The sequence below is a fragment of the Amphiura filiformis genome, chromosome 6, assembly GCF_039555335.1.
Source record: "Amphiura filiformis chromosome 6, Afil_fr2py, whole genome shotgun sequence".
Classification (NCBI taxonomy): Eukaryota; Metazoa; Echinodermata; class Ophiuroidea; order Amphilepidida; family Amphiuridae; genus Amphiura; species Amphiura filiformis.
Window position 1 is genome coordinate 54,446,633 of NC_092633.1, and position 27,165 is coordinate 54,473,797.

A 27,165-nucleotide genomic window follows, 5' to 3' on the forward strand; every position below is an offset into this window, starting at 1 on the left:
ACAGGTGGTTTGATTTTAATGCACTGTACAAAAGTGTCCCGAAATAGGCCAAGTACCTTATCAGTGAACATTGTAGGAATTTCAATTGGATGATCACAGCTTTCAACAGATGTACTCAATCTAACCGCGATCGTATATCGCATATTTCAAACTACAACGCGAACGCAAGACCTTGGATACAATACTAACCAGGGTTCGCAGGTTTTTGCCGCAGGTGGAAAAAACCACGGTTTTAAACACGGTTTTAACCGCTTGGCAAAAACAGTTTTTGCCGGCAAAAATGGCAAAAACTAAAAAAGTGATTTATAGTTCAGTTTTTTCATCTCAAACCAAATTATTAAGTTATTAAAATAATTGCCTGAGTGTAACAAGGCCAGATTCTGTAATTATAAGTAACATATTAAGAAATTAAAGGCATGCGTTTCATTGCTCAAAGTGCATTTAGCTGAAATGTGGCATACATGTATATCAAATTCATAACTTTTTCATTTTAAGGACTTGATGAGACAAAAAATATGTTAAATGATTCATTCAAAGTTTTGTGTTACTGTTTATGAGCTTTCTGTGTTACTTTTTAATATTTGAGTGACTATAAGTGAGTTTTGACAGTTTTTTCTAGTTTTGATAGTTTAAACTGGACAAAAACAGGTTTTTGCCAGTTTTTGCCACCCTGGCCAGCAAAAACAGGTTTTTGCCGGCAAAAACCGAACCCTGATACTAAACAATCACAAATGCGTTCTCATGGTTGGATTTCCGCGTTTCTCATGCACAGTCGCACATGCTGGCGTACATGTAGATCACACAGTGTATGCAAAAAATCATGCTATGTCAGGCTGCGTTCATTCAATTGAAATTTCCACTACAATACTACCATCTCATCAATGATCAAGTACCACAAAGTTTTGCACAGGACCAGTAAACTATACACTTTTTTGTCTGTTAAATCAGTTATGTCAATGCTTTGAGGCAGCTGTTTTGCACAGAAGTCTATGTAGCATCTTTAAACACGTACGTGTGAATGCCAGCGTTTCAATTCAGGCATGAGAATTTTCAAGTTTAAACCTGAATTAAGGCTTTTTTGTTGTCCAAATTTCTGCACTTTCTTTTAATTTCAGCCCGTTTATGGCTTCTTGAGCCCAATTTCATGCCCCATTTCAGGTTTTTTTTCAACACTTCAGGTTTTTTTTATGGATGATCATTCTCATGCCTGGTTTCATGCACCCCCGATGAAATGCGCACTGACCTCACTGAATCACCAGGGTGAAAAAATGATCTAGAACAAGCAGTGACAATCCTTTGTCAAAGATAATTTCAATCTACCCATCCATCTTTAAGAGTAAAGCTCCTAATCAATCAAGTTAACTTCACTGCTTTAGCAGGGATTTATACGGCAAGTTGTTAAATTCATGGTAAATAATAATACAAAGTAAAGTCAATTTCTAAAAAGGTTTCATGATTTGGAAGTCATATGGTCTATAGATATTCCTGAAAGGTATGCCCCATCAAATTTTGATAAAAGAAGAGAAATGGTAAAATCATGGCTCGAACTGAAATGCCAATACAAAGGAAGGACCAGGAATACCTGCTTCCTGGCATGCGTAAATTCATGGATGTTGATTGATATCCATTGTTTACAGGCAAGAGCAAGTCATCCCAAACTTTCCTTCGATGGAGATGGACAACTGAATGAACACAGCATGAAGAATGTTCCCTTAACAACACACCACAAGGAGGCACTGGACACAGCAGGCATATCTGTGCAATTATGCACTGATGTAAAATCTGCCCATCCAAGTGTACATTTATGTAAATGGACAGATTCCTGGCTCTATCCTGTGTCAGGAATTTCAGTAAGAGCCGACTACGACATAATGGGTTAAGCACTCTGTGAAATCTGCTTTTGTAAGTGCAGTCATGCAATTTGCTAGCCAATCTCAAGGCAAATTTAGAAACCTGGTTGACATACAAAGAAGCTTTTCATTTTATATTTTGTAATATGCATTTATAAAACTGTGAAAAATAATTGAAACAGCTAAATTCCTACTTCTCAGCATTATACAGATAAAAATATACCAAAACACAACTCCTCAATAGACTCAATTTAAGCTGCCTCCACTGGCATTTGGCTTACGAAAACTTGAGAAACTACCAGTACGAGCATCATCAAGTGCATCCGTTCTTGATCCGAGATCTTCAAATTGGAACATTCCATCGATAACACCGAGGCTATCCATTAAACGTTGCACCTCCATTGGATCGTCCATCCCTGCATTATTATTACCACCGCCCTCTTCCAATCTTGCATTTTCCTGACATTGATTTTGTGATGACACAGTACTTGGCACTTGCTGAGAACTTGCCACAGTGGTGGGAATGTTTTCTTTGGAAGCTGCGCTAGACCTCTCTATATGCGAGTTGTGATTGTGGTGATTTTCATTACCTTGGATAACAGTGGGAGAGGCCGAGATATTGTTCTTAGTATTTTGATGAAGCGGCTCATCGCCATACTGATGCAAATGATTACCGTTATCTTTTGGAATGTGAGAGGAGTCCACCTGGGAAGGCAAGGCAGCTGCATCTTGACTATCGCACGGATCATTTTCTGTCCTATTTGGAGTTGGCACATTATGACAGCCTTGTTCTATTGATATTGCATCACCCATGGCACCTTTGTTGGGTATTTCCAAAGTAGTCCTATCATTTTGCATATCGTTTTCTAATTGTTCACTTTGTTCTTTTACAGTGCTATTGCTACTGCCTTCTAACACAGGGAATGCTCCACTAGCATCATTGCTATGTAAACTTGGTGATGTGGATAAAGGATCCTCCTCCACAACGCTATTGTGATCATCTGCATATTGCACTGTGTGTTGTAGTGCTTTATTAATGGCAATACCAGTCTCAGCTAAACTTCCTGCACTCTCCCCTATACTAGCACCTTCGCTGTTGATGCTTTGATCATCTGAAGACTGGTATGGCGGCGGTGGACTGTGAGGAATGCCGTCGTTATCTTGCTGTGCATCGGGGGTTACTTCTGATGCAATTGAGGCTGGTGTTTCTGAGTACTGTGAAGGGTATTGATGGGGTGCGTCTGCTCCAGGGATGGCTACCTCTGAGCCTGATGAGCCTTGGCTACCAGGAGACAGTTGATGTTGGGATACCACTGCTGGTTCCACTTGTAGCACTGATGGGCTGGTCCTATCACAAACAAAAACACAAAATTAGTTGTCTAGTTATTCAGGGTATCTTAATGGAAAAGACACAAACAATAACACTAATAGCATAATAGTTTTAACTTGCATCTCACAACTATTATTGTTCAGAGCTGTGGTAGCCTGCACCTTACATCCACAAGCCTTCGGAGCCACTGATTTATTCTGTGTTAGTCATGTAATACTAATGCTTTCATTGTCATTAAAAAGTATTTAAGACCAATGAAGTCTTTATGAATGAAGTAGTTTTGTTAAGGAGGGAGAGGGGTTAAAATTTCAATTCTCTTTTTCATATATAAAAAAACATCAACTGACTTCCGGATTGTTACAGATGAGAAGGAAGCTTTTAAACAAAACTAGTTATGTTTATAGGACTTCAATTGATATTTTGGTTTACAGACCTTGATTCTGAAATGGGAGTAAGCAATTTTTCATCCCCAATCGAGTTTTGAATTGCATAAAAACATCAAACCCTACTTTACTGTAGGCCATTTGTTGTTTTCAATTTATTCAATGAGTGATTGAAAGTGCCATGTTAAGTTGAATATGGCATCAGCTGATTGGTATACATATTTGAACTAGAACTTTTTTTTTCATTGGGACTCGAGTAAAGGCAGACAAAGACAGGAAGAGATTGTTACTTTATACACTCTCTTTTACATCATTCCAGATGTAATGATTTACTTAGTTATATATAAATAAAGTATGAAATTGCTGGACTTACACTTTGACACCCCATTTGGTTTCCAGTAATGACTTGAGATTGGGAAGCGTCATTCTCAGATCTGTAGTGGGGAGACCTAGTGCAAATCTCAGCTGTGCAATGTTACGATTTAGTAAATACACAGCGTAGTTGAACTGGAAGCGTTCCTTGCCTCGGCTGAACAGTGGAAAACTGAAATGAGACCACAGAAGAGCATGATATGCTTGATAAACTAGTCAAACTAGATAAACATGGCTTTAAGATCCCATGCCTCAAACTCAGAACAACTTGAAAATGTTTGTTGGCTGATCAAAATGAGCACTAGCCCTTGAGACTTTTACACTTGGTTTGCAATTAAAATACAAAATAGTATCTAATTTATCATCATGTTTAGAATTCTATGATACTACAAAAACACTTATATATTTATTTCCATTCTATTTCTTTAATATAATTTAATGCTGTAAACAATCTCATTTACGTCACTTTCACATCTTTAACTCACAATAAATTGAAACTTACTCTCTATCTCTTTCAGCGAGTTGTTCTGTGATGTGATCCCTAACAACAGATCTTGAGCCACAATGCATCATGGGATAGCGTAGCGGTAGTTGTAAGAAGCGTGCAACCATCAGAATTAGATGACACGTGTGGCCGAGGGCAGTTGCTGTTGCAGTATCATCTGAACCTAGAAGTGAATGGATAATCAACACTATATCAATGGCTCCAGAGGCATACATGTACTGTAATTGTTTTACAAAGGCCAGGAAAAATATATTTTTGCCTTTGAGCATTCACAATATCTGTTAACCATGTTAATTTTGACATGTGGCTGAAATATGTCACTATATGCTTTGCAATTTATTGCTATCAGCAGCATGAAAACTTTTCTATCTCAGAAACACAAAATTTCAATGTAGATTAGGTTCTCTGGCAAAACAAAACACAAACTGGCCTTTACGACAATCTTTTGTGCAAGTGACTTACTAATCTGGTACATATCTCATGAATAGATATATCGTCAAGTGTATTACATAGTGACCAATCTGCACTTTACAGTAAAACCCTTAGTGATGGATGTTGAGCTCTCAAAATAATTGCGCAAGACATAGTGACGGACAACTTTCGCAATCTATTATAAATGTGAGATGTATGATTTTGCTACATCTTAACATTTTGAGAATATCTTTCATGGGTCTACTTTCAATAGACACATGAATTGCTGAACATTAATGGCAAGCTTATAATCTATGCCAAATACAATTTACCTACTCAACATTTTCCCCATGCCCATTTTTTGATAAATTTGCGATCAACATCTGTCACTATGTAATACACCCTGGGTTTGACATCCCTCACTTTGTGATGCACCCAACGATATGCGCAAGGCTTGGATGAAGAATTAATGATGTACTGATCTACTTTTATGCCTGTTCATATATTTGCAAGAAACGTACCTTCAATATATGGGTCTAATATTTTCTATCCAAGAACACGATAGAACAAGGTTTGATTAAAAAAAGTATTTTACAAATCGTCGGTCACATCACATACAGACCTAGAAGTTTAATAACATTTTAAACAAAATTGTTTCTCATACAGAGCTATTACTTTAATACCATGTTGCACAATGTTACTTGAAAGATTTGCATGTAGAATTCAACAAGAACTTTCAAGTGTCTTGTTCATAAAAATACCATTGGAGTGAAATTAATTTAGCAATAAATAAGTTTGAGGCTAAATCCAATTTAGCTCTGTATAGCTCTGTATGTGAAACACATTTTGTCTGTTTTTGTATAGAACAGTATGTGATGTGACCAATGAAATAAACATACTTTCCATTAAGGGATCTGGGATGAGCGTTTGAGCATTTTGACAGTATTTTTTGTGGGACATGAGAGCACATCAGACATATCGAATTGCATTCTGAATACGAAGAATGTCTTTCTGATATCCAATAATTTTCATTTTTGAAATTCATGATATAATACAAATTTTATGACAAATTATTAAAATTGATATTTTTCACATTTTTGATATATAACAGTCCTCAAAGTAAATTTTATAAATCTAATGATATATTCTTAAAGTGTATGTAGTTGGGAGGAAAAGCCGACGATCAATTGAACATTTTGACCTTTCATATTGAAGATATGGATTTTTCCCCCCAAAAGACCAATTTTTTTTGGTGTTTTGGAAAAAAAATCCATATCTTCAATACGAAAGGTCAAAATTTTCAATTGATCGTTGGCTTTTCATCCCACCTACATACACTTTAAGTACTTGAGTACTGTTAAATATCAAAAATATCAATTTTAATCATTTGCCATAAAATGTGTATTACATAATTTCAAAAATCAAAATTATTTGATATCAGAAGGACATTCTTCGATTTCAGAATGCAATTCGATATGTCTGATGTACTCTAATGTCCCACAATAAATACTGTCCAAACGTTCATACCCCATCCCTTAACTGGGTTACAAACAATTGTAACTGCATTCACAAATATGCAGAGAAGTACATGTTTGCAAAGATTTGAGACTATCATTCAAACATACTAGATAAGTCTATCTCTCTTTAGCAGCAGTATGCAATCACTGATGTCTTCACATATGTGACCCATTCCAACAAAACCAGGCCCCAGGACCAAGTTGCATTTTTGACATTTCATGATTTGAATAAACATGTAAGCACAGGACAATAAGCTTCAAAATGATACCAAAATTATATACATAGCATCAATACTTTTCAAGATATGGATAATTTTGTAAATGATAACTTGATATTTTTGCAAAATTGCTAGTCTGAGTAATGTGCTAATTAGTTTCCTACCTTACACAGGATTGAATAGGGATTATCATAGTTCAACTGTCAATTATTTATTTAAAAATACACCTCTTTTTAATAAGTACTTTCAAGGATTTCAAAGTCCACTCAGTCCCAAGGTCAAATATCATGAAATTAAGAATTCCAAAATTTGATTCTTTTTTATGGGAATGTCATCTTTAAAGGCCTATAACTCAAAAACATGCCTGGCGACTTGTTCTGGGTTTTGTTGGAGCTGGTCACATATGCAAAGTTTAGGCTAAATAACTCTCAGTTTCTGAAGGCAGTACAGACACCACCCTGATGATACTCAGTGACTACATGACCTTTTGCTCCATATTTCCTACCTGCATAATTCTCTGCATTTGGCAGCTTAATCCCCAAGATAGCATGATTCTTGCCGAGTTCCACGATTGGATAGATGTCGGCTAATTCCGATATCAGAGTCGTCTTACGTTCTCTATATTGGTGGTGCAATTTTCTGCTTTCTTCTCTGTGGGTTCAAGATACAAACACCAGTCATGATTTCAAAACTTATGACATATTCTACACAGGTTATGTTATATACAGAGATGCCAGCAAGGCATTTATAAACTAGGCCAGAGGTCTTGGGCCCAGTAGCAGCACCTCAGCGGAGTCCAAACCAAAGGGCTAAAGACTCTAGGGTTTTAAAACCACATTTTTCAACTATTATCTTGTATTTTGGGGATTTAAATTACTTTAAAACTTGGTTTTAGTAACAAAATATATAAAAAAAGAAAAGAAAAAACAACTAATTATCTGAACTTTTTGTTAAAATTGCAAAAATTCCAAATCTAAATTACTGCAAAAAACTGGCATCTCTGTATATAATTTGCATATTTTAGTCACCAAATTACTTTTTCACAATCCTTGAGCTCTTTCTGAAATTCTTGACAAAGACAACAAATTTCTCACTTAGCCCACACCCCAAAGGAAAGCACAAGGATCATTGCATCCACACATGACATCAATAAGCAAGTTCTCAAACCAGGACGGTGAAGGGTATTCCTACATTGACATTTCAGTAAGAGGCCTCTGAATGAATTGGTTTACAACATTTCCAAGATTATGGTTAAAGATTTTTTTTTAAATACCTCTGTTCATGCAGTTGTTGCTTATCTTTTCTTAGCTGCTCCCAGTCTTTTTGGAGTTGCTTTGTTTTATCTCTCATCTCTTCCACAGCATTTTGAACTTTTGCTGTTTCTTTTTTACAGATGACAGTCTCTGCCTCTAGCAGCAGTCTTCGCTGCTCCAGCTCATCACGTAGAAGATTAACTTTTAACAGGAGTGTTTCTTTACTTGAAAGCTGGAAAAATAATATATATAGCATACATATTATTTGCTTTTCACACTAAAAATGTTACTGCAGTTTAACTTGAACTTAATTTTATGTGCACTTTGATTTTAAATGTTAGCAAGACGTTTTAACAAGCAAAATCTAATTGCTTCCTAGTGTCTTGTTTCAAGATGAGGGTAGCGCCATGTTGGGTTATGCAGTGGCAGTTTCGAAATCACATGCTGACATAATCCGTGGGATGTATAAACACTTGTAGATGGTGATTTATCCATACAGTGGCGATCCTTCCATGTGAGCATACTGATTTGAATCTGCCACTTCAAAATCCAACATGGTGTTACGCTTAACTTGAGACGAGGCACACTATTATTAGACCAGGGGTTCCCAATTGGCGGAGTCTGGGCCACATCCCTCAAACACAGATCTTTGAAATGCATTTGGTCCTAACTGAGAACGACTGCCTTCAGATTGTTGTTCGTAACAGACTTTAACACCACATCAGTTCAATTTACAAGAAAGTTGCCATGAAAATCAAGTTCTTATTTACATATTTACTTTTTTTGTTGTTGCTGGGGACAAAGCAATTTACTTACTTACATACCTGACCTTATGAAACCAAGCACAATGAAAAATAATTAAGGAAGCAGATCGCACTAGAGGACTTCATCCTTATGTACATACTGCTCTATAACAAATATGCTCTGATGACTTACCAACTTGGTTCTTGCTTCAGCTCTGGTAAGTTTCTCCATAATAGCACACCGCACCTTTGATTCTGACGACTTTGTCTGACATATTGCACGCTGGGTTGTGTGTAATCTGACGAGGAAAAATAAGAGGTTGAAAAATTAAGTATTGAATAATTATACAAGCTACAAAAAGTTTATATTATTCTGGTAGCTAACATTGGACTACATTGTAGGAAATTGTGCAAGGAGGTGCTGGGGCTATCATTGCTACCACCTTTGTTGATCAGTTCAGGGAAACACTGTCATTCTAGAAATTGAGATAATGCCCATGGGAAAATGAAGGATGAGAAAACTGGGAAATGTTGACTTTGATTCAAAGTCAGAAAGGAAATACATCTTATTGCAAATGTCAGCATTTCAGCAAATTTTATATTGGTATTTCATGAAGTATAGATGCTGTATATGCATACACTAAGCAGGTAAGGCAGTAGATTTTGAAAATCCAAGCAATGCACTTTGGTTTTTTTTGTTACATAACAAAAGCCACACTAAACAAAAAAAATTGCAAACTTAACATCAACAAACTTAACAATTGAATAACAACTGAATGACATGAATTGCCAATTGTCTGTGGCCAGGGAATTCCAACAAAAACAGTTGAATACAAAATGAGAGCACAAGAAAAGCAATACGCTATTATGGAAACATTGAATTATGGATCCCATGGAGCCCCCTCCCAATACAGATATGTGTCAGTACTAAGGAATGCCCCATTTGTGCTACCCTGGCTATTCGTCTGTTGCTGAAAGTAAATACATTAAATACACATAAAGTATTATCCATGGGATGCCTATATCAATGTGGTTAATCACATACCTTCCTAATGAGTAGATTCCATAACAAAAGATAGCAGAATTCTGCTCCACTTCTACTGACTCCTTGAAGTCATTATGTACATTCCTATCAGTGTCCTGGAAAAAAACCACACCACCAAACATCATTAGAATTACCATAAAAAGTGTTTCCCAACCAGTGACTCACATTTAGGGGGTCATGCGACCACACAAGAATAAGGTGGGACATAACATCTTATAGACCATTCCTATAATTGACACTTTCCTGTTGTTGATGGGGTGAACATCAATATGAAATAACAAAAACGAGGACAAGAAGGGCATCACATGATTATAAAATAACAAACAAACAAGATATCGATGTTCACTCATCAACTGCAAGAAAGTACCAATTATAGGATGGTATGTATATATATACAACACAATTTTTAACATGGGGTTGTAGTGCAGTTGCTAGGCTCCCAAAATGGGGACCATTGTGTACTTTGCGATAAATGTATGAGGTTTCCACACATGAAGAACAAGGTCCAAAGTTTATTTTAAGAGCTGCAGACATTTTGGATTTGACTTTTGGTGACAGATAGAGGTCACAAAAGGGGACACAGGATAAAATTTTGACAATATGCCACTCTTGTTGAAAGAGATACCATATTGTTCACCTGAGCACACGGAAGTCAAAAAAAGTTATAATTTGTGCTATCTATGACCTAGAGTTATTCTACAAAAACAAATTACAAAAACACACTCCCACAATTAAACAAAGCAATATCACTTACAGCTATATTATCTGCTGAACTGTAGAAGCCTTCAAACATACCAAATATAATTGTATTAGGTTGATACTTCAGCCCATCTTTATGAATCTGTAAGAGACAATAAACACAATTGTAAAACATCTCCAACCTGTCCAAGCAAAGATCATGGGTTACAAACATCTTCTAGTCGGAATTTCAAATAAATCAACATAGCATGACTATGACTAAATGCCTACATTCTTCTTCTTCTTCTTCCTATATATGTGCATACCTCAAATTGAGTATTGTCGCACGGGCTTAACGTGCACAGTTTACCTATGCACAATCCTGGAACCCAAGATTGATGGCAGATATCAGAACCGGGGATGATCCCCCTTCTCTTTTCCCACCACTCTACCATGATAATGCGCCCACTGGGAGAATACTGGATGCAATGGACGTACAGTTACACTTCCTTTTATTATATTAACCACTTTACAAAATCAAATAATTATTTTACAAGACAAATGTTGTATTGTGTGTACCATGTCTCTTGACTACTGTTTAGGAAGGGATGACAGCAAAAACCAGAATGCTATTCTAGTAACTGCTTTGAAGGCTCAGAATAACATGTGCATAGTGAAGTACATATTATTCAAATTTATTGTAAAATAAACTATATAGTATGAAAACTCATATCAGTAACCTATGATGCAAAAATTACACTTTGGCTTAATTTAGTGAAATTCTTCACACAGTCAAGTTAACTCAGTTGGCGAATTGATCTTTATTCTCATGAAATAATTGAGCTAACTTGAAAATCCCCTGGGAAAGGAACTTTTTGCTTATTGTCTCAGTTACCTGAACAAGTGTACATGCACTCAGGGAGCTGATCCTGGCTGTGATTGTTTATTGTAGTACGTAAAAAATGTGCGCTTCTTAGCTAAAACTGCCCGATTGCTGCTAAATGGTTTCTATGGTATGTCTTAGGCCACAGTGGTCATCAAATACCTGTAAAGTGTACAGGGGCTTTTGGGTTTATGCCTGTGCATAATGTACTCACCCTTTCACCAAGATAACACAGCTCTTTAAGGTTGACTTTCCATTCTATGATCAGCCTGTAATCCCCTTTCCTGCCTCCCCATACTCTCACTAGAAAACCTGTTGTAACAGTTAGTTAAGGAATCCACAAGATATTCACAAAATGTGTCTCCTAAAATATTCTCTTGAAACCAATGTGCAATGTGATGCATGGGGAACCAAACTAGTTTACCATTGGCATTTTTTGCGGGAATGGCATGTTATGCATTGCAGGCATAAAAGTGCTTAGAACTGGGAAACTACAAAAAAACAATGGCACAATTGGTATCATATGAAAGAGGTCAATATAATCTTTAATTTGAGCCATCTTACACTACAGTTGCTAGATATGTTTACAATGAATAAATAAATTTACAATGAAAACCTGTTTTTTGTGTGAATCTGTTGATAAAAATAATGCCTTATTTTGGAATAATTGGATGCCGGACCGAATCTACACACTCTCATTACAGGCCTTTCGCATAAAATTGCTCAGTGAGGGTTGAAAGTTTTATTTACTTCTGTGTTTTTCATGATTTTTTTTCATATGTATTTTATTATGTGCTATAATTCAGTAACCTGTTTGTCCTTTCATTAATAATAGTTAATCCACTTAGATGGCTTACACTCAAAGGATTGCAATTCCCCCCTTGACATGGTAAAATGCATCTAATAAGATTCTCAAGGTTGAAATGTAAAATGTGATGCAGTAAATCGAAGGGGGGCTTTGCAGGCAAAGTCAATTTTGAGTTCAGTATTTCTGCTTTGAAGTCATTTTTTGCAAGCTTTAAAATAACACCTCATTTGCTAAAATTGATCAAGGCATTCATATTTTATAAGTGAAAAAGCATCCCAAATTCTTATTATTTTCTGTCTATTTTAATCTTATCTTGAAAAGTACTTTGCCAATTAAGCTACTTGCTTGCGGTTCCGCCATTATGCACTATGTGCGGGAGAGCCTCGAACTGGCAGCATACATGAATGGGAATTGAACTAGTCATAACGTTCTGTGTAAGGTTACATAATTCTTCCTTTCATGTATGCTGCCAGTTCGAGGCTCTCCCCACACATAGTGCATAATGGCGGAACCGTGCAAGTAGCGAATAAGTCCCCTAGATGCTTTGTACCCCAAAGAGCATTTTATAATATATTACCACGTTTGAATGTTAATTTGTTTGAAATGAAACTTCCAACCTCACATATATCCAGACCTTTATATTGATTTCTTATTTATCCAGATGAACTATCTTCAGAATAAACATACTTTTCAATGGGAAGGGGTAATACACTGTGTTATCCCTCAGTGCACCATCTTTTCAATGTTGCTATGGCTGAATAATGTTGTCCCAATTTCTATATTTTTGACATTTAACCCTAACGCCCTAGCTGCTTTTTGGCGAGGGGGAAGGAAAGAAGAAAGAAAGAAGAAGAAGAGAAAACTTTTTTCTCGGGTGCGGTTTTGAACCACCGACCCTTGGCGCCAGACACGTGCATCGGGCCTACCTTGCCACGGGGTGTAGCTTTGCCGCCAAGCTTTCCGTGACCATATGAATGTTCGCATCATGTGTGATACCTGCCTGTGCATATGCTTTGTGAACTGTGGTTTTTTGTTGTTTGGTACGGTTATGGTTAATGCAGATTTAAACAATTAGCATCCTATCCACCATTGATTGATTTCATTCTGGCTGAAAAAGTGAAGTTAGACTTTGAAAGATAAAGGATACAGGACCGTGAGAAATCAACATTGACTCCAGACTGCTGTAAATCAAAACTCCTCCATGTAGGATTCTGTGATAACAAGAGGTAGACAAAGAAGTAATGTTAGACCAACTGGTATTTACAGAGTGGAAAAAATGGAATACATGTAACTGACTAGGGAATGGAATGCATGTACATGTACACCTACACACTATCAACCACATCACTTCAAATTATGCACAAGGATGGACATTTATGTGTTCCCTTGTACAACTCAGGGGTATGAGAAGCCACACCCAAAAAAACTCTGATAAACAGCATAAACTCAGGGTAAAAATGCCAAATATGGACTGAAAATAAAAGAAAACATGTAAATTTTGGCAATTAAAAAAAGGAAATCAGCTAAAAATAGAACTCTCACACCCCTGAAAATAAAATATTTCGCTAAAAAACAACCCTTACTACATTGTATCAAGACGCATGGTAGTACAATACTGGAAAATTTTTGTCCTGCCTATACATGAACACTCACTGTTGAGAAATAATGGGCTTTTCCTGTGATCCTGTCTGATACATGTACAATAAATACTCACTGTTGAGAAATAATGGGCTATTCCTTTCTGATGCCCAGAACTAAACCATACATACAAGTATGTGAGTGATCATCAGTGATGCAGATCTATAGTTTGATCAGCTCGTAATCGGCAGGCCTATATTTGATTTTATTTCGAGAATTTTCTTGTGACATCACGCCAGAAGCATCACAAATTATTAATTCAAGTCCTATACTTTGCCTACTTTTTTTAGCATGCACAATATAGACCAGCCAGGTCAACTATATATCACTTTTAATGTGAGTCTACTTTTCGGCGAAGTGGTAAGAGCCTAACAATTCTTGCCGATTACGAGCTGATCAAACTTTTTATTATGTGATATCCATTTTCACCACATTCTTTGTTTGAATTAGACATTTTATGTTGAAATTTATTTCCATTTCTCGTAGTGATAACATGATAAAGACCCTTACCAGTGAATCTTGTACTTTTTCACTTGTATAAAATCCTGCATGAGAAAAAGAAAGAACAAAGAGGGAAAAACCCACAATGTAAGTTTGAAAGCTGTAACTATCTAACATAAATATTAGTCCCTACATGTAAAGAGTATCTTGTTGTCAAAATTAATTATGGTTACAAGTTAAAGCATCATTTAGTATTTCATGATAATTTAAGATCCTGTTAGTTGGATGCATTTATACCTGGACATGTATTTCACACACAAACAATTAACATTGAAAACAATATCCTTAAACATTTCCAATTTTCATGGTGTGTACAGTAATCCTTTGGCTCAGATTAGAAGATCTATTCAAAATGGCATCTGAGTCACAGCAAGCAATTTCTTGTCATTTACATACCGTGGGTGTGGGGTCAGTGACACAAAGACGTAACTCCATTTGTTGCTAAAATGAGATTTTGATATCAATATCAGAAACACATAGAAGTAACTCCATTTAGCACCCCTTTGACATCAATGGCCAATGAAACATAGACTTAACTATAGAAGTCAATGTTGACCATTACCTTTAAACTCATTTTTCTCAGAATGGCCAAAATGGAGTTATGTCTTTGTGTCACTGACACCTCGATACATGTATATATATATGTACATTTTAAATAACAAATTTTAGTTGAACAGAATCGACCTGAAACCTACCTTCAGATGATGGTGTGAGATGTAAGGTAAAGTAAGTCTCCATTAATGCATCCTTGTCTGCTTTGCTACGTTCTACAATGATATTACGAGCAGAAAGACTACGTAGGTGCCGCAGCCGCCTCTGTACCCATAAAAAATAGAAAAAATAAATTATGCAGCAAATTATTTAGGTCCAGGGGACTTTCCATGTCCGCTAAAAAAAGAAAGAAATTAAAACTTGAAATTAGATTTTGTGTCCTTGGCAGGAATCGTATATTGTTTTTTAAAATCGATGTGCATATTTTGCCCTCCAATACCGCGTATGTGTAACAGGCCTACCTGCATGTATTGTCATGACTACATTGTAGTTGCTTACTTTCTACTCATTCTATCTCCCCTCCCTCCTCCTGCCTGCCATAGGCCTAATGATGAAACATGTCTTAATTTTAAATGCATAAAATTGAGAATGAGCAGAAAGCATTTATCTGGGTGTCTACATCCCAGATGACTGCAAACCATTCAATGCAGTGAACAAAGGCTGCCAACAAGGCCATGACCAGTCTGTGAATCATCAAGAGAACATTGAAGTACATCGATAAAGAGAGTTTCTCCATCCTGTACAAAAATGTATAATGCCTATGTTCATCCACATGTGGAATATATGTCCAGACATGGAGTCCTGCAGTCCTTACCAAGTCAATGATATCAAAGACCTATTTTAAAACAATTCCATCTACGGGTTGCAAAGTTATGATTTTTTGAAGGTTTCAGAGACCCAAATAATCTTTCTTAAACATTTGTGTAAATATTTATGAACATTGGTTTTTATATTCTGCAATATCTTTTTATTATTTTTTTGTAATTTATATCACAATGTATTAAATATGGTCATTTTCACGGTAAAGGGTGTAACTTTGGATTTTTAACATTTTAATCCGTAGTGTTCTAATAAAGCCACAGAATTCCATGATTTTTGGCCACATAAGTCATCTAGTTAGCAGCTACCTTGGGTAGCATAATCAGCTTTGGGAGTTACTGCGTTAAGTTTTAGCAGGCTTAAATGTACTTAATATTGCCATTTTGAAAAACTATAAAAAACAGTAACATTTTTGTAAAACCCTGTGTTTTCTTCAGTTAGTTCATGGATAATTTTTCTTATCCTGAAAGTACAGTCATATGTTCAGTAAACACTGCCACATTAGATTTAATTGTGAACAGCCCTGTATTTTTGAGAACCGGACTTGATATTTGTTGTTTCGGAGGCTTCATTTTCCGTTAACAATTGTTAACAAACTTTGTGGGTGTAGCTTTGGTTCATAATTCTTGGTTATTTCTTCACTTCTTCTTGATTCATAACAGTTGTTATCTTAACTTGAAATGGGTAACAAAAATTAGTCGATTTGCAAACTTTTAAAATTTTTATAAAATCTTGACTTCAAAGAGCCGTTTTTCCGTTAACTTTTTTGAAGCCTCCGAAACAAACTGTTCAGCAAGCTTGTGCAAATATAAATAAAAGAGCTCATCCAATCTATTTATCAAAATGTAGCAAAGTAGATCCTCAAGTCACATGTTTTTAAATTGTGGAGATATATATCACCATTTAAAAATGGGACCCAATACAAACTTTCCGTTAACAATTGAAGCCTCCGAAACAAATGAAGCCTCCGAAACAACAATAAGATTAATTATCATCTATGCATATAGATTTTGGTGTGTTTCATACTGATATCTGCATTGTAATTATTACTTGATATGTGCAGAATGTCATAAATTAAAAAAAATTTTGACATTATGGTTAATGTTTGAAAAATATACTGATACCCAAAAAAGCCTGTTTTGGAGGCTTCACATGCAAAAAACACCATACTTAACAAATGGGTGAAAAAATTAACATGTGATAAATCTACAATATCTGCCGCATAGAATCATTGATTCAATACACACAAGAAAATAACAGCTTAGATGATCCCAACACTGTTGTTTTCAAAAAACTACTTCTGCAATGTTTAACAATTGTTAACATGAAGCCTCGAAACAAAAAAATGACTTGCTGTGATAATTTAATTTTTGTCACAACTGAAATTCAATACTTAGAAGCAAAGCATGAAAATTGGTAATTGTGATATTTTTTACCTATTTTTTATGTCAACTTGTAGTAGTTAGCCAAATATTTTACTTTTATGATCACCTGTGTTGTTAACTGAAGCCTCCGAAACACAAATCGCTTGAATTGCCAATTCTAAAAAATAACTCCAATTTCTGTGAAACTTGGCTGGGAGGTTCCTTTCATCAAGTAGTATTTGTACATGAAGTTAGACATTCAAATTATTTTAGGAACCCAATTAAAACTTAAAAAATATGTTTAAGGTTTGGAAATTTCCATTGTAAATGACACTTGATGTTAAAAATTTTCAAAACTGCAATTACAAACATAGCAAAACATGGTATAAAATTTAACTTATATCTGTTGACTTACTTTGGAATGGGATTTCACATGTATTCCAGCTTTCATGTCATAATTTTCTGAGGTTATGTAAAATACATTTTTTCTTAGATTTTAACCAAAATGTTATGGCGATGTCAAATTTTTTATTAGAAATCAAAAGATTTAAGCCTTGAAACATTATTTTACTGGAATTTAAGTTGCTTCTATGCATGATTTCAGTAAACAGAAACATATTTAAGTGGTTTGAAATTTTGACCCTAAAAATCAAAAGTTACACCCTTTACTGTGAAAATGACCATATACTCTCATTTTGAGTTATGAAAACATTTTCGATGAACAGCTCAAAGAAGAAAATGGTACTGTACATGTATGCGGAAGTGTAAATGGTACGGTCTTTTGCATACATTATTTCTGCGATCGCAGCGATAGAAATATAAATTGTTGCTCGAAAAGCAATTTGTTCTGATGTACATGTACAAGAACAAAATTTATGAGCTCCATTGGGCGAGTCATTTCATGAAATGGTGTGTCACAATTTCAATTCATATGTGCGTCAATGCTGTTAAATGGCGAGGCACTTTTAATGACTGAGGGACATGAGAGTGCATCATGGTACATAAAGGAACAACGCACATAGGGATAATGACGCACCATTCCCGGGGATGGTCAGTCCACCAACTCAACCTACATGATCAATAATGTCATAATGAGCGGCGCTGTTTATTACGACTTGCCGTATTTGGATAACGAGCTACCGTATTTGGATACGACAGATAATTTATGTTAGTTGAAATTCTCTACACAGTTGTAAGAAGAAAAAAAAGAGAAAAAAAGCGCAGTGATTTATAGTGCGCTACGCACAGGCACAACGCCTAGACGTTGATCCACAAGCCTCAGCACACTTTACAGGTTGTCGCTGACCACTACGGCCCCACATCATTCCATAAACCATTTAACAACAACTCAGGGACTTTGCAGCTTCAAGAGCGCACACCCTAGACATTCCACAAATAACCTTCGCAACCAGGATCAGCTCCCCGAGTTTCGTACGGGTTCATTCATTCATTCATTCATTCATTTCATTCGACTGCGAAGCAACGACTAAAAGTTTCTCCATGTACTACGATCTGAAGCCAAAGTGGCAATGGTATCTGGCAGTAGAAAGTTGTCGAAATCCCCCAACAGTTTTTGCACATAAGACAAGTAGGATGTTCTTTGCCTTCCAGGTCTTCTTTACCATGTATGGGGTGTAGAGAGCATATCTTCTGCATGGTTCATCTTCCTGCATCCTCAAGATATGTCCCAGGAATCGTAGTTGTCGTGATCTGACAGAGTTGATAAGAGGCACAGTGTTGGTGATGGTATAGACCCTTTCATTACTAACATGGTCGGTGCGCTTGATGTTCAGCATTATCCTGTAACATGATGTACCAAAAGCGTTGATCTTATTTTCCATATCAGTAGATATCACCCAGGACTCACAGCCATAGAGCAATACTGTAACACAAGTGGTGTTAAACAGCTTGACTTTGGTTGCAACAGTGATTGTTGGACTTCTCCACAGATGCTCCAGTTTCCAAAATGCATACCAAGCAAGCGCCTTCCGTCGGGAGAGGTCACTGGTGCTAGAGCCCATCATGGAACCAAGATATTTAAAATCAGTGACATACTTGATGGGTCCTCCGTATACTTGGAGTGGTGGTTGAGGATTGCAGTTGATGGTCATGTACTCAGTTTTGGGAACACTGATGATGAGACCCAGGCTTTCTGCTGCAGCCGCTGTTCTGGTCAGCTGTGCCTTTGCCCGCGGGATGGAAGATTCAAGCAAGGCAATATCATCAGCGAAATCCAAGTCATTAAAAACCTTGGCAGGATAACGCCTGGAGCGACGCGGGTGTGTTTCAACACCGCTGTTATTCCCCTCGGTAGCCATCGTCATCAAATAGTCAATGAGAACAATGAATAGGAATGGGGCTAGAACATCCCCCTGCAATACTCCAGTAGTCACTAGGAAGGGATCCGAGATGTTGCCATCTACCAATACGGCACTTTGCGAATTAGTATACAGCACACGTATTGCTTTTACGATGCTCTCAGGGATACCATTTTGCTGATTTGCGTTTGCTGAGCACAGCTTCAGCCTTGAGACCCATGCACCTGCCAAAGAAAAACCATGTACCGTTCGCATCAAACCTGAATGGTTTAATCAAACTGTTCAGGATGCGCTGACGCACGTAGGGCGGAGTGAATGGCGCTGGCGTAAAACAAGGACTGAAGTTGACCGTCAAGCCTATATTGATTCCCAGAGGGAAGCTGCAACAACCATTAGCAAAGAGAAAGCATCTTTTTATAATGAAAGGTTACTCAATTGTAACACTAAGGACATGTATAAGACTATAAATGCTCTTTTGAATAAGACCTCACGTGACCTTCCTGATAGTAGCTCTCCAGCTACATTAGCTAATGATTTCTGTAAATATTTCATTGGTAAAGTAGAAACAATTCTTGCTGATGTTGATGCTGTCCATGCTACCTCTTCAAACACCACTTCTCAATGTTCTACATCTAGCACATTGCAATGCTCGTTTGACAAATTTGAAGTTGTGTCTGAAGAAGAGTTATCTAAAATAATAACACCATGGACCTCCAAGTCATGTGACCTAGCTAGACCCCCTCCCGACCTGGTTGTTAAAGAAACATATCCATATCTTTCTCCCTATTCTTACTAAGATCGTCAATAACTCCCTCCTTTCTGGCTGCTTTCCTGCTGAACTACGTAGGGCTACCATCACGCCTGTGCTAAAAAAGGTGTCCCTTGACAAACAGCAGCTCTCGAACTACCGGCCTGTCTCCAATCTGGCCTTTGTTGGTAAACTGATTGAGAAGGTTGTCAGTGTTCAGCTCACCGAGTATGTCAAGTGCAATAAACTGGCTGAGCCTTTGCAGTCAGCGTGTCGAGCTGCTCACAGCACTGAGACAGCACTCTTGGCTGTTCATAATACCATCCTCAGAGCTATTGATGACAACAGGGCTGTCTTTGTGGTGTTACTGGACTTGACTGCCGCATTTGATACGGTGGATCACCGTATTCTGTTGCAGCGGTTGAGCCAAGAATTTGGCATCATTGGTGATGCCCATAGAGTGTCCCAGTCCTACCTTGAAAATCGCAGTAGTCAGGTCTTTGTGAAGGGATGCTATTCTGATAAGGTTCATCTGCCTTATGGTGTCCCCCAGGGATCGGTCATTGGTCCGATATTGTTCACCTATTACACTCATGCCATCGGGAACATTATTCGTAATCATGGCCTCCAATATCACCTCTATGCTGATGATGTTCAGCTGATTATCACCTTTAATCCTGCCATCCCGGGTGATGCAGCTTGTGCCTTGTTCAAACTTTCCAACTGCATCCATGAGCTACAAACTTGGCTCACCAGTAACAAGCTCAAGCTCAATATGGCTAAGACTGAGTTTTTTACTGCCTCTTCTGATTATCACTACATTAATCTCAAGCATCTCACCCTTTATTTGGATGGGTTGGAGATCTCTGTATCTTCATCCATAAAGAATTTAGGGGTCATTTTTGACCATGACATGAAGATGTCCAGTTATGTTGCACATTTGTCCAAAACTTTGAACTGGCAGATTGGCAATATTTGGAGGATTAGGCGATTCCTAAGTTTTGATGCGTGTACCAATGCGGTTAGGACTCTTGTCCTGTCCAAGATTGATTACTGCTCCTCCTTGCTTAATGGCATCTCCCAGAAAAACCTCACCCGCCTACAGCTTCTCCAGAACAAGTGCGCTAGACTCATTTTCAGAGAACCAAAATATACGCATACTTCTCCTTTGCTTCATAGTCTGCACTGGCTTCCAGTTGCTAAACGTGTCCAGTTCCGCACTCTCGTCCATGTTTATAAGGTTCTTGCTTCATCTACACCTGAATACCTGTCCTCCATCCTTCACACCCGTCATTCTGGGTACTCTTTGCGCTCTACTGCTGCCACTTGTCTTTCCATTCCTAGATCCCACAAGTTGGCTGGTGACAGAGCATTTTCCATCATTGCCCCTGTTCTATGGAATGGCTTGCCTTCCCACATTAGTGACTCTCCCAATGTCCAAACTTTCAAAAAGAACCTAAAAACTCACCTTTTCACCTAATGTTTCCTCACTCTTGCATTTTTCCTTTTCCATAGCGCTTTGTTTCTTCATTTAAAAAGCGCTCTCTAAATCTGTGTATTATTATTATTATTATTACCATAGTGCCGCAAAACAGAAAACATCATCTTCCTGTTGATTGAGTCAAAGGCTTTCTTGAAGTCAATGAATGTTATAGTTAGTGGAAGTTGGTAACTATGGAAAGCCTCCATGATTCTACAGAGGATATGCGTTTGCTGAGCACAGCTTCTGCCTGGTCTAAATCCGGCCTGGTTACTTCTTATTACAGGATCAACATGGTCCCTAATTCTGTTCAGTAGGATCCTATTGTACACCTTAGCTGCAACTGACATCAGTGTGATTCCTCTATAGTTGTTCATGAGGCTGAGGTCTCCTTTCTTTGGAAGTGGAACAATAACATTGGTAATCCACTGTTCTGGTGGCGTAAGCTTTGTAAAAACTTCCACGCAGAATTTATGGATGATGTCTACCATAGCTTCACCACCACCCTGGAGTGCCTCAGTGGTAATCGCACAGTCCAGTCCAGCAGCTTTGTTTGTTTTCATTGCTTGAATGGCTTTTCTTGTCTCTTCCAGGGTAGGGGGGTCAGCACAAATAGGCAAGTCCTGGTCGGCGGGTGGTGGGAGATCAGATGTTGGTGGTCCATTGTCATTGTTCAGCAAGGCACAGAAGTAGTCCTTCCACTCAGCAAGTAGTTCTTTGTCGCTTGAGGGGATTGTCCCATCTCTCTTCTTCACTTTGGGATTTGATCTCTTCTTCCCCCGAGATGTCATGGATTATTTTCCATGTGGTGTTGTAATTGCCATTTTCATTTGCTACTTGCAGGTCTTCCATCTGCCTGTGTATAGAGGCAAGTTCATCAGCCCTATATGACTCGTTGAGCTGGGTGTTGAGCTTTCTCCACACTTCTCTGGCATGGCGAGTTCTAACAAGTAGATATGTCTTCTTGGCTGCATCTCTTTCTGATCTTAACTTGAGGGTCTTGTCTGTCACCCAGCTTGGCATTCCACAAGGGCTACATTTTCCAACAACCTCTTCCGCAACTTCTTCGACTACTTTCTCAAACATTTCATACCTCTCAGAAATTGGTGACTGGTCGTTGTCGTCACACTGGAGGACCTGGAATCTGTTTGAAAGTTCAATTTGGAAACGGTTCTTAGTAGGAGCATGAAGCAGCTTCTTCCAGTTGTACTTAGGCCTCTTACAAGGTTTACCTTTGGTGGTTCGGAGACTGGTGTGCAGTCGTATGCTGAGTATTCGATGGTCTGAATCCAGCTCTACAGAGTTATAAGCTCTGCAATTGCACAGGGAATTAACCCACTTGCTGTTGACAAGGATGTGTGGTCCAGTTGGTGTTTTGAGCCCGTTGGGTGCATCCATGTCCAGAGACGACTTTTGGGTTGGGGAAATCGTTGTACGGGTTACAACGAGACAATTAGCAGTAAGTTCCTTGTCCAGGGGAATTTCAAGCTAATTCAATTTTTTCCACGAGAGCAAACTGGGCACCGCCAGGGTTCGAACCCGCAACCTCTCGCACCATAATCGAATGCCTTATCGATTGAGCTAACTTGACTGCTGTAAGTGGTGTTTGTATTGTTCTCAGACAAAAATACAGGTTTATATGGCACTCTGAAATACAGCAAGATAATGTAAGATAGTAAAATTTGTAAACCTGTATTTTAGATAGAGTCTCGGTCTCTCCAGCTAAGTCTACCTAGAATGTGATGCATCATTGCATGTACCGGTATTGGATGGTCGCGATTCATCATGATCATGAGTCCGAGTTTTGAGACATGACATAATTTATTATGCTTGGAACACCTCAACACCACAGAGATTGGCTAGAATTAATGATGATGTTTTGAATGTTTTAATGGTGATATTATTAATGATGATGTTTTGAATGCAGTGTCTTAGCTAGCCACCCGTCTGGCCGTCATTTTAGACGGGGAGTTTGCTCCTGGGACGGGCAAAATTAATGCACTTGACAGATGCTACATTGTAATTGACAATTAATTGTAGGTGTTTAGAAAGTCTATTGACCTTTTTAGTAGACCAGGTTTGCAAACCAAGGCTATACATGTAGCACCATTAGCAGCACATATTTGAACTCTTTGAACCCCGAATGGACTGTAGAAGTCTGGTAAATGTTTTGAAGGTCAAATTGGGACAGGCAAATTTATTCAAATGATGGGCAAGTCTGAATTCCTAGCTAAGACCCTGGTTCATATTAATGGTGATATTATTGAAAGAGTTTTCTCTTGCACCCATTTGGGTATATATACAAAAATGTAATAGTTGATAGTAACTTAAATTGGCATGATCATATTGATTATTTGTTGTATTTAAGGGGGTACTACACCCCTGGCCAATTTTGTACCTATTTTTGCATTTTTCTCAAAAATTATAGCACATTGGTGACAAGTAAGATATGTACATGTATATTATAGGGGCAAGGACTACAATTAATGTACTAAAATGTCAGCAACTCAAAGCAAGTAGTTATTGATTTATTGATCAAATAATGGTTTTCCCTCATTTTTGACTGTAACTCCACAACTGTTGTCTGTGCTGAAATAAAATTTCCAGTGCAGTAGTTGTAGTCCTTGCCCCTATAATATGTATATCTTACTTGACCCCAATGCGCTATAATTTTTGAGAAAAATGCAAAAATATACATAAATTGGGCAGGGGTGTAGTACCCCCTTAAGTCTGCCAGGAGTCTTTCTATGAGGGCTAAGACTTTAGTTCCCATGAGTGCTCTTAAGCTTATACAACACTATTGTTGCACCAACATTTCAATTATTGTGATATAATTTGGGGTAATTGTACCAAAACAGATTCCAATAAAAAGTTGCAAAGAATGCAGACAAGAGCTGCTAGATATTTGTAATGTTCCTTGGGACACATCAGGGTCTGAAGTTCTTACTCAGCTGGTTGACACTTGCTGAAATAAGAAACATCCATTTGGCAGAGTTCATGTTCAGAGTTACAAACAATTTGCTTCCTGGTAATATTTGCATGTTATTTGAGAAAAAGGAATATAATTATAATCTCAGGCGTATTAAATCCAAATAATGTTAATGTTCCTTTTCCTTCAAATAACTTTAAGAAACACAGTGAATGAGTGATAGGGGTGCTCATCTTTTGGAATAATCTCTCAGCTGAAACACAATTGTGCGATAGATCTGCATATCTGCTGTGTTCATCAGATTGCTTTACTGTAAAATTTTACAATGTATGAAAATGAACTGAACTTTGCCTAAATTTTGCTTTTGGTTATAAATACTTTGTCAATTAGGCCAAGTAAAAAATAAAACATGTTTCACGTCCGGGTTTTGAAAAAAAGGAGGAAGAGGGGCTTTTTATTTTCTATTTTTATCGCATAAAATTGGTGTAAATACGGTAAAATACCCATACTTAGAGCTGTTTTAGCGTATACAATAATGCCTGGAAAAAGGAGGAGGCCCTTTTTTATTTGTTGTTCTGAGAGTTACACCCCCTCTAATGATCACAAAACCTTCCTAAAGTGTTTCTTGTATCTTAACAAGGCTATAGAATGCATCCCAACTTCCTACACATATTTTTTGAAAAGTTATAACTGAATTTCAAAAAATAAAAATATATTTGAGGAAACCTCAAAAAAGGAAGCGGGAGGGGACGTGAAACATGTTTATTTTTTTATTTGGCCTTATATGTTTGCTTTGTTGTATATCATGATATTTTATCATTTGTGACATGATCAAGGGGAATGAGTCGCATGTCGACCCTGGTCGAAAATGAGTTTTACGTAATATTCCTAAAGAGGACATTTAGAGCTTTCAGAAACTGAAACCCCTATGTTGATATGACTTTCCTTTGCAAAGTTACGTCAATTTATCAATCGCTGAAAACAATGTAAAACAAAAGAATTCAAATACTTTCTTTGCCAATATCTCAAAATCAATATTAGCGACATGCGACTCATTTCCCTTGATCGTGTCACATTTGTCAACATGGTCACTCTTTACTCTGGTTTTTATACTTGTTTTGTATATTCAATTACATTTTAATATAATTCTTAATGATGTAATGTAACATGTAAATTTTTGTAGCAACACGGCCCCAGGGAAGACCAGCTTAAGGGATGATCTGGGCTTTCCCGTGTACAATGGTGTATAAATAAAATTGAAATGAAAATGAAATGACATTCACATTCATGCATTGCCATGATTGCCATTGGATTTGTCATTTGATGCGATTTCTATTCAACCTGCAACTCACCTGCTGCGTGACGAGGCCTACATGCTTCGTTCGTTGACCACCTTCAGCTCTCGACATGGCTCCTTTATCATTTCCTGTACACTAATAACATAAACAGCAAGGAAATCTAGTGATATTTTATGAAAATCTCTAACAGCTTTCCGAAACTGGAAGTCCCTTGGTATCCGCCATGTTGACCTGTACTATCACGGGTCAAAGGTTAATTGACACTTTTTTTCATACTCTCATGTGCCAGTCGTTGTATTCTTCTTTTAAATCAAGCGAGGGGGCTGTTGTGATTACTCAGTGCTCTGGGAGAAGAGAGTACAAAAGAACTTACAAAGCTGTAAAAAAAAAGGAGGGGCGCTAACCCGGGGGGTCACTCGAATATGAAAATGACGTACCTGTGCCCATCAGCGTACGAAACTCAGGGTCTAGGCCTATCGGTGTAGAAAGTCAAAAAAGGGGGACACGGTATACGGCGGTATGTCTAAATGTCAATGGTGATGTTTGTATATGGGAGCGCCCAAAATTTCACATCACTGATTGACAATCAAAAATAGCTTTTTACCCAGTTTTAGGGAACAACCCAAAAGTTCGATGAAGCCCTTTAAACGAAAGTCCTTTCGTTAGAAGGCTAACCCCCTCCTCCCCCTTCTATAACGTAAGTTTTCAAATATCGAAAGTTCCAACCCGGATTCATATTAAGATACAGGACTATGGTGGATGGGGATGTGTAGGAGTGCAACAATGCAATGATATTGATCACGTTTATGGAAGAAACCAATAGGCCTATTCTATTTTATTTTTTTAAAAATATTTTTCTTCATACCTTTTTTTCATGTAATTTTTTTTGACTTGCTGGATTTTCAAATAAATAAGAATCAAGGTGCGGTACAGCTGATTAAAAATGAACTTACAAATTGCAGGTTGCGAGTACTGCACTCTATATATGACACGATCTGGTCCATGGGGGCCCAAGGAGGCATTTTTGAAAATTGAGTTACTTGCATCATTACCTTATACAAACATCAGCTATCATATAGGCCTACTGAAAACACCAAAGGTCTAGCATACTTGGTTCTAAAGTTATGAAGTTTTGTGATGTCTATTTTCTTATGTAATTTATTGTTTTTTTACTCCATATTTTTGCCTTTATCTCAATTTCAAATTTGCTGCCTTTAGCCCCCATGGACCAGATCGTGTCACATATTGATTTGAAATTATTTCGAAGCAACCACTGTAAAATGTCAATATCGTATATACTTCAGAAAATACTAAAATTTAGGCCTATATATTAAATCCTTAAAAAAGATCAACTTTGACCGATGTTTTAACTACCGGTACTTTTTTACAAACGTAATCGGACTTTTTGACCCCTTCCCTCCTATGCCTCCTTAACGAAAGGACTTTCGTTTATAGGGCTTCATCGAACTTTTGGGTTGTTCTCTTAAGGATGAAACTTTTCAGCCATGAAGGTTTTATGTTT

At 37.5% G+C, this 27,165-nt stretch overlaps 1 protein-coding gene across 1 annotated transcript; it reads right to left on the reverse strand.

Moving 5' to 3' along the window:
• Window positions 1-1,131: 1,131 nt before the first annotated feature.
• On the reverse strand, window positions 1,132-25,874 carry LOC140155633 (UV radiation resistance-associated protein-like). The gene is made up of 13 exons (XM_072178549.1): window positions 25,698-25,874; window positions 14,831-14,951; window positions 14,145-14,179; window positions 13,144-13,207; window positions 11,403-11,500; window positions 10,382-10,468; window positions 9,628-9,722; window positions 8,776-8,881; window positions 7,860-8,071; window positions 7,092-7,237; window positions 4,438-4,603; window positions 3,937-4,107; window positions 1,132-3,198 (listed from the first exon to the last, which is right to left on the reverse strand). Exons 1-13 carry the CDS (start codon window positions 25,752-25,754, stop codon window positions 2,097-2,099), a joined length of 2,460 nt encoding a protein of 819 aa, XP_072034650.1. The 5' UTR covers window positions 25,755-25,874; the 3' UTR covers window positions 1,132-2,096.
• Window positions 25,875-27,165: the final 1,291 nt, after the last annotated feature.

Bases quoted from the DNA above. Each gene is read 5' to 3' on its own strand.
- LOC140155633 (XM_072178549.1), bottom strand. From the start codon at position 25,754: ATGTCGAGAGCTGAAGGTGGTCAACGAACGAAGCATGTAGGCCTCGTC. The intron at 14,952-25,697 runs GTGAGTTGCAGG...TTATGGGTACAG, and splicing joins TAGGCCTCGTCACGCAGCAG to AGGCGGCTGCGGCACCTACG. The intron at 9,723-10,381 runs GTAAGTGATATT...GTTTTTTTCCAG, and splicing joins GTTCAGCAGATAATATAGCT to GACACTGATAGGAATGTACA.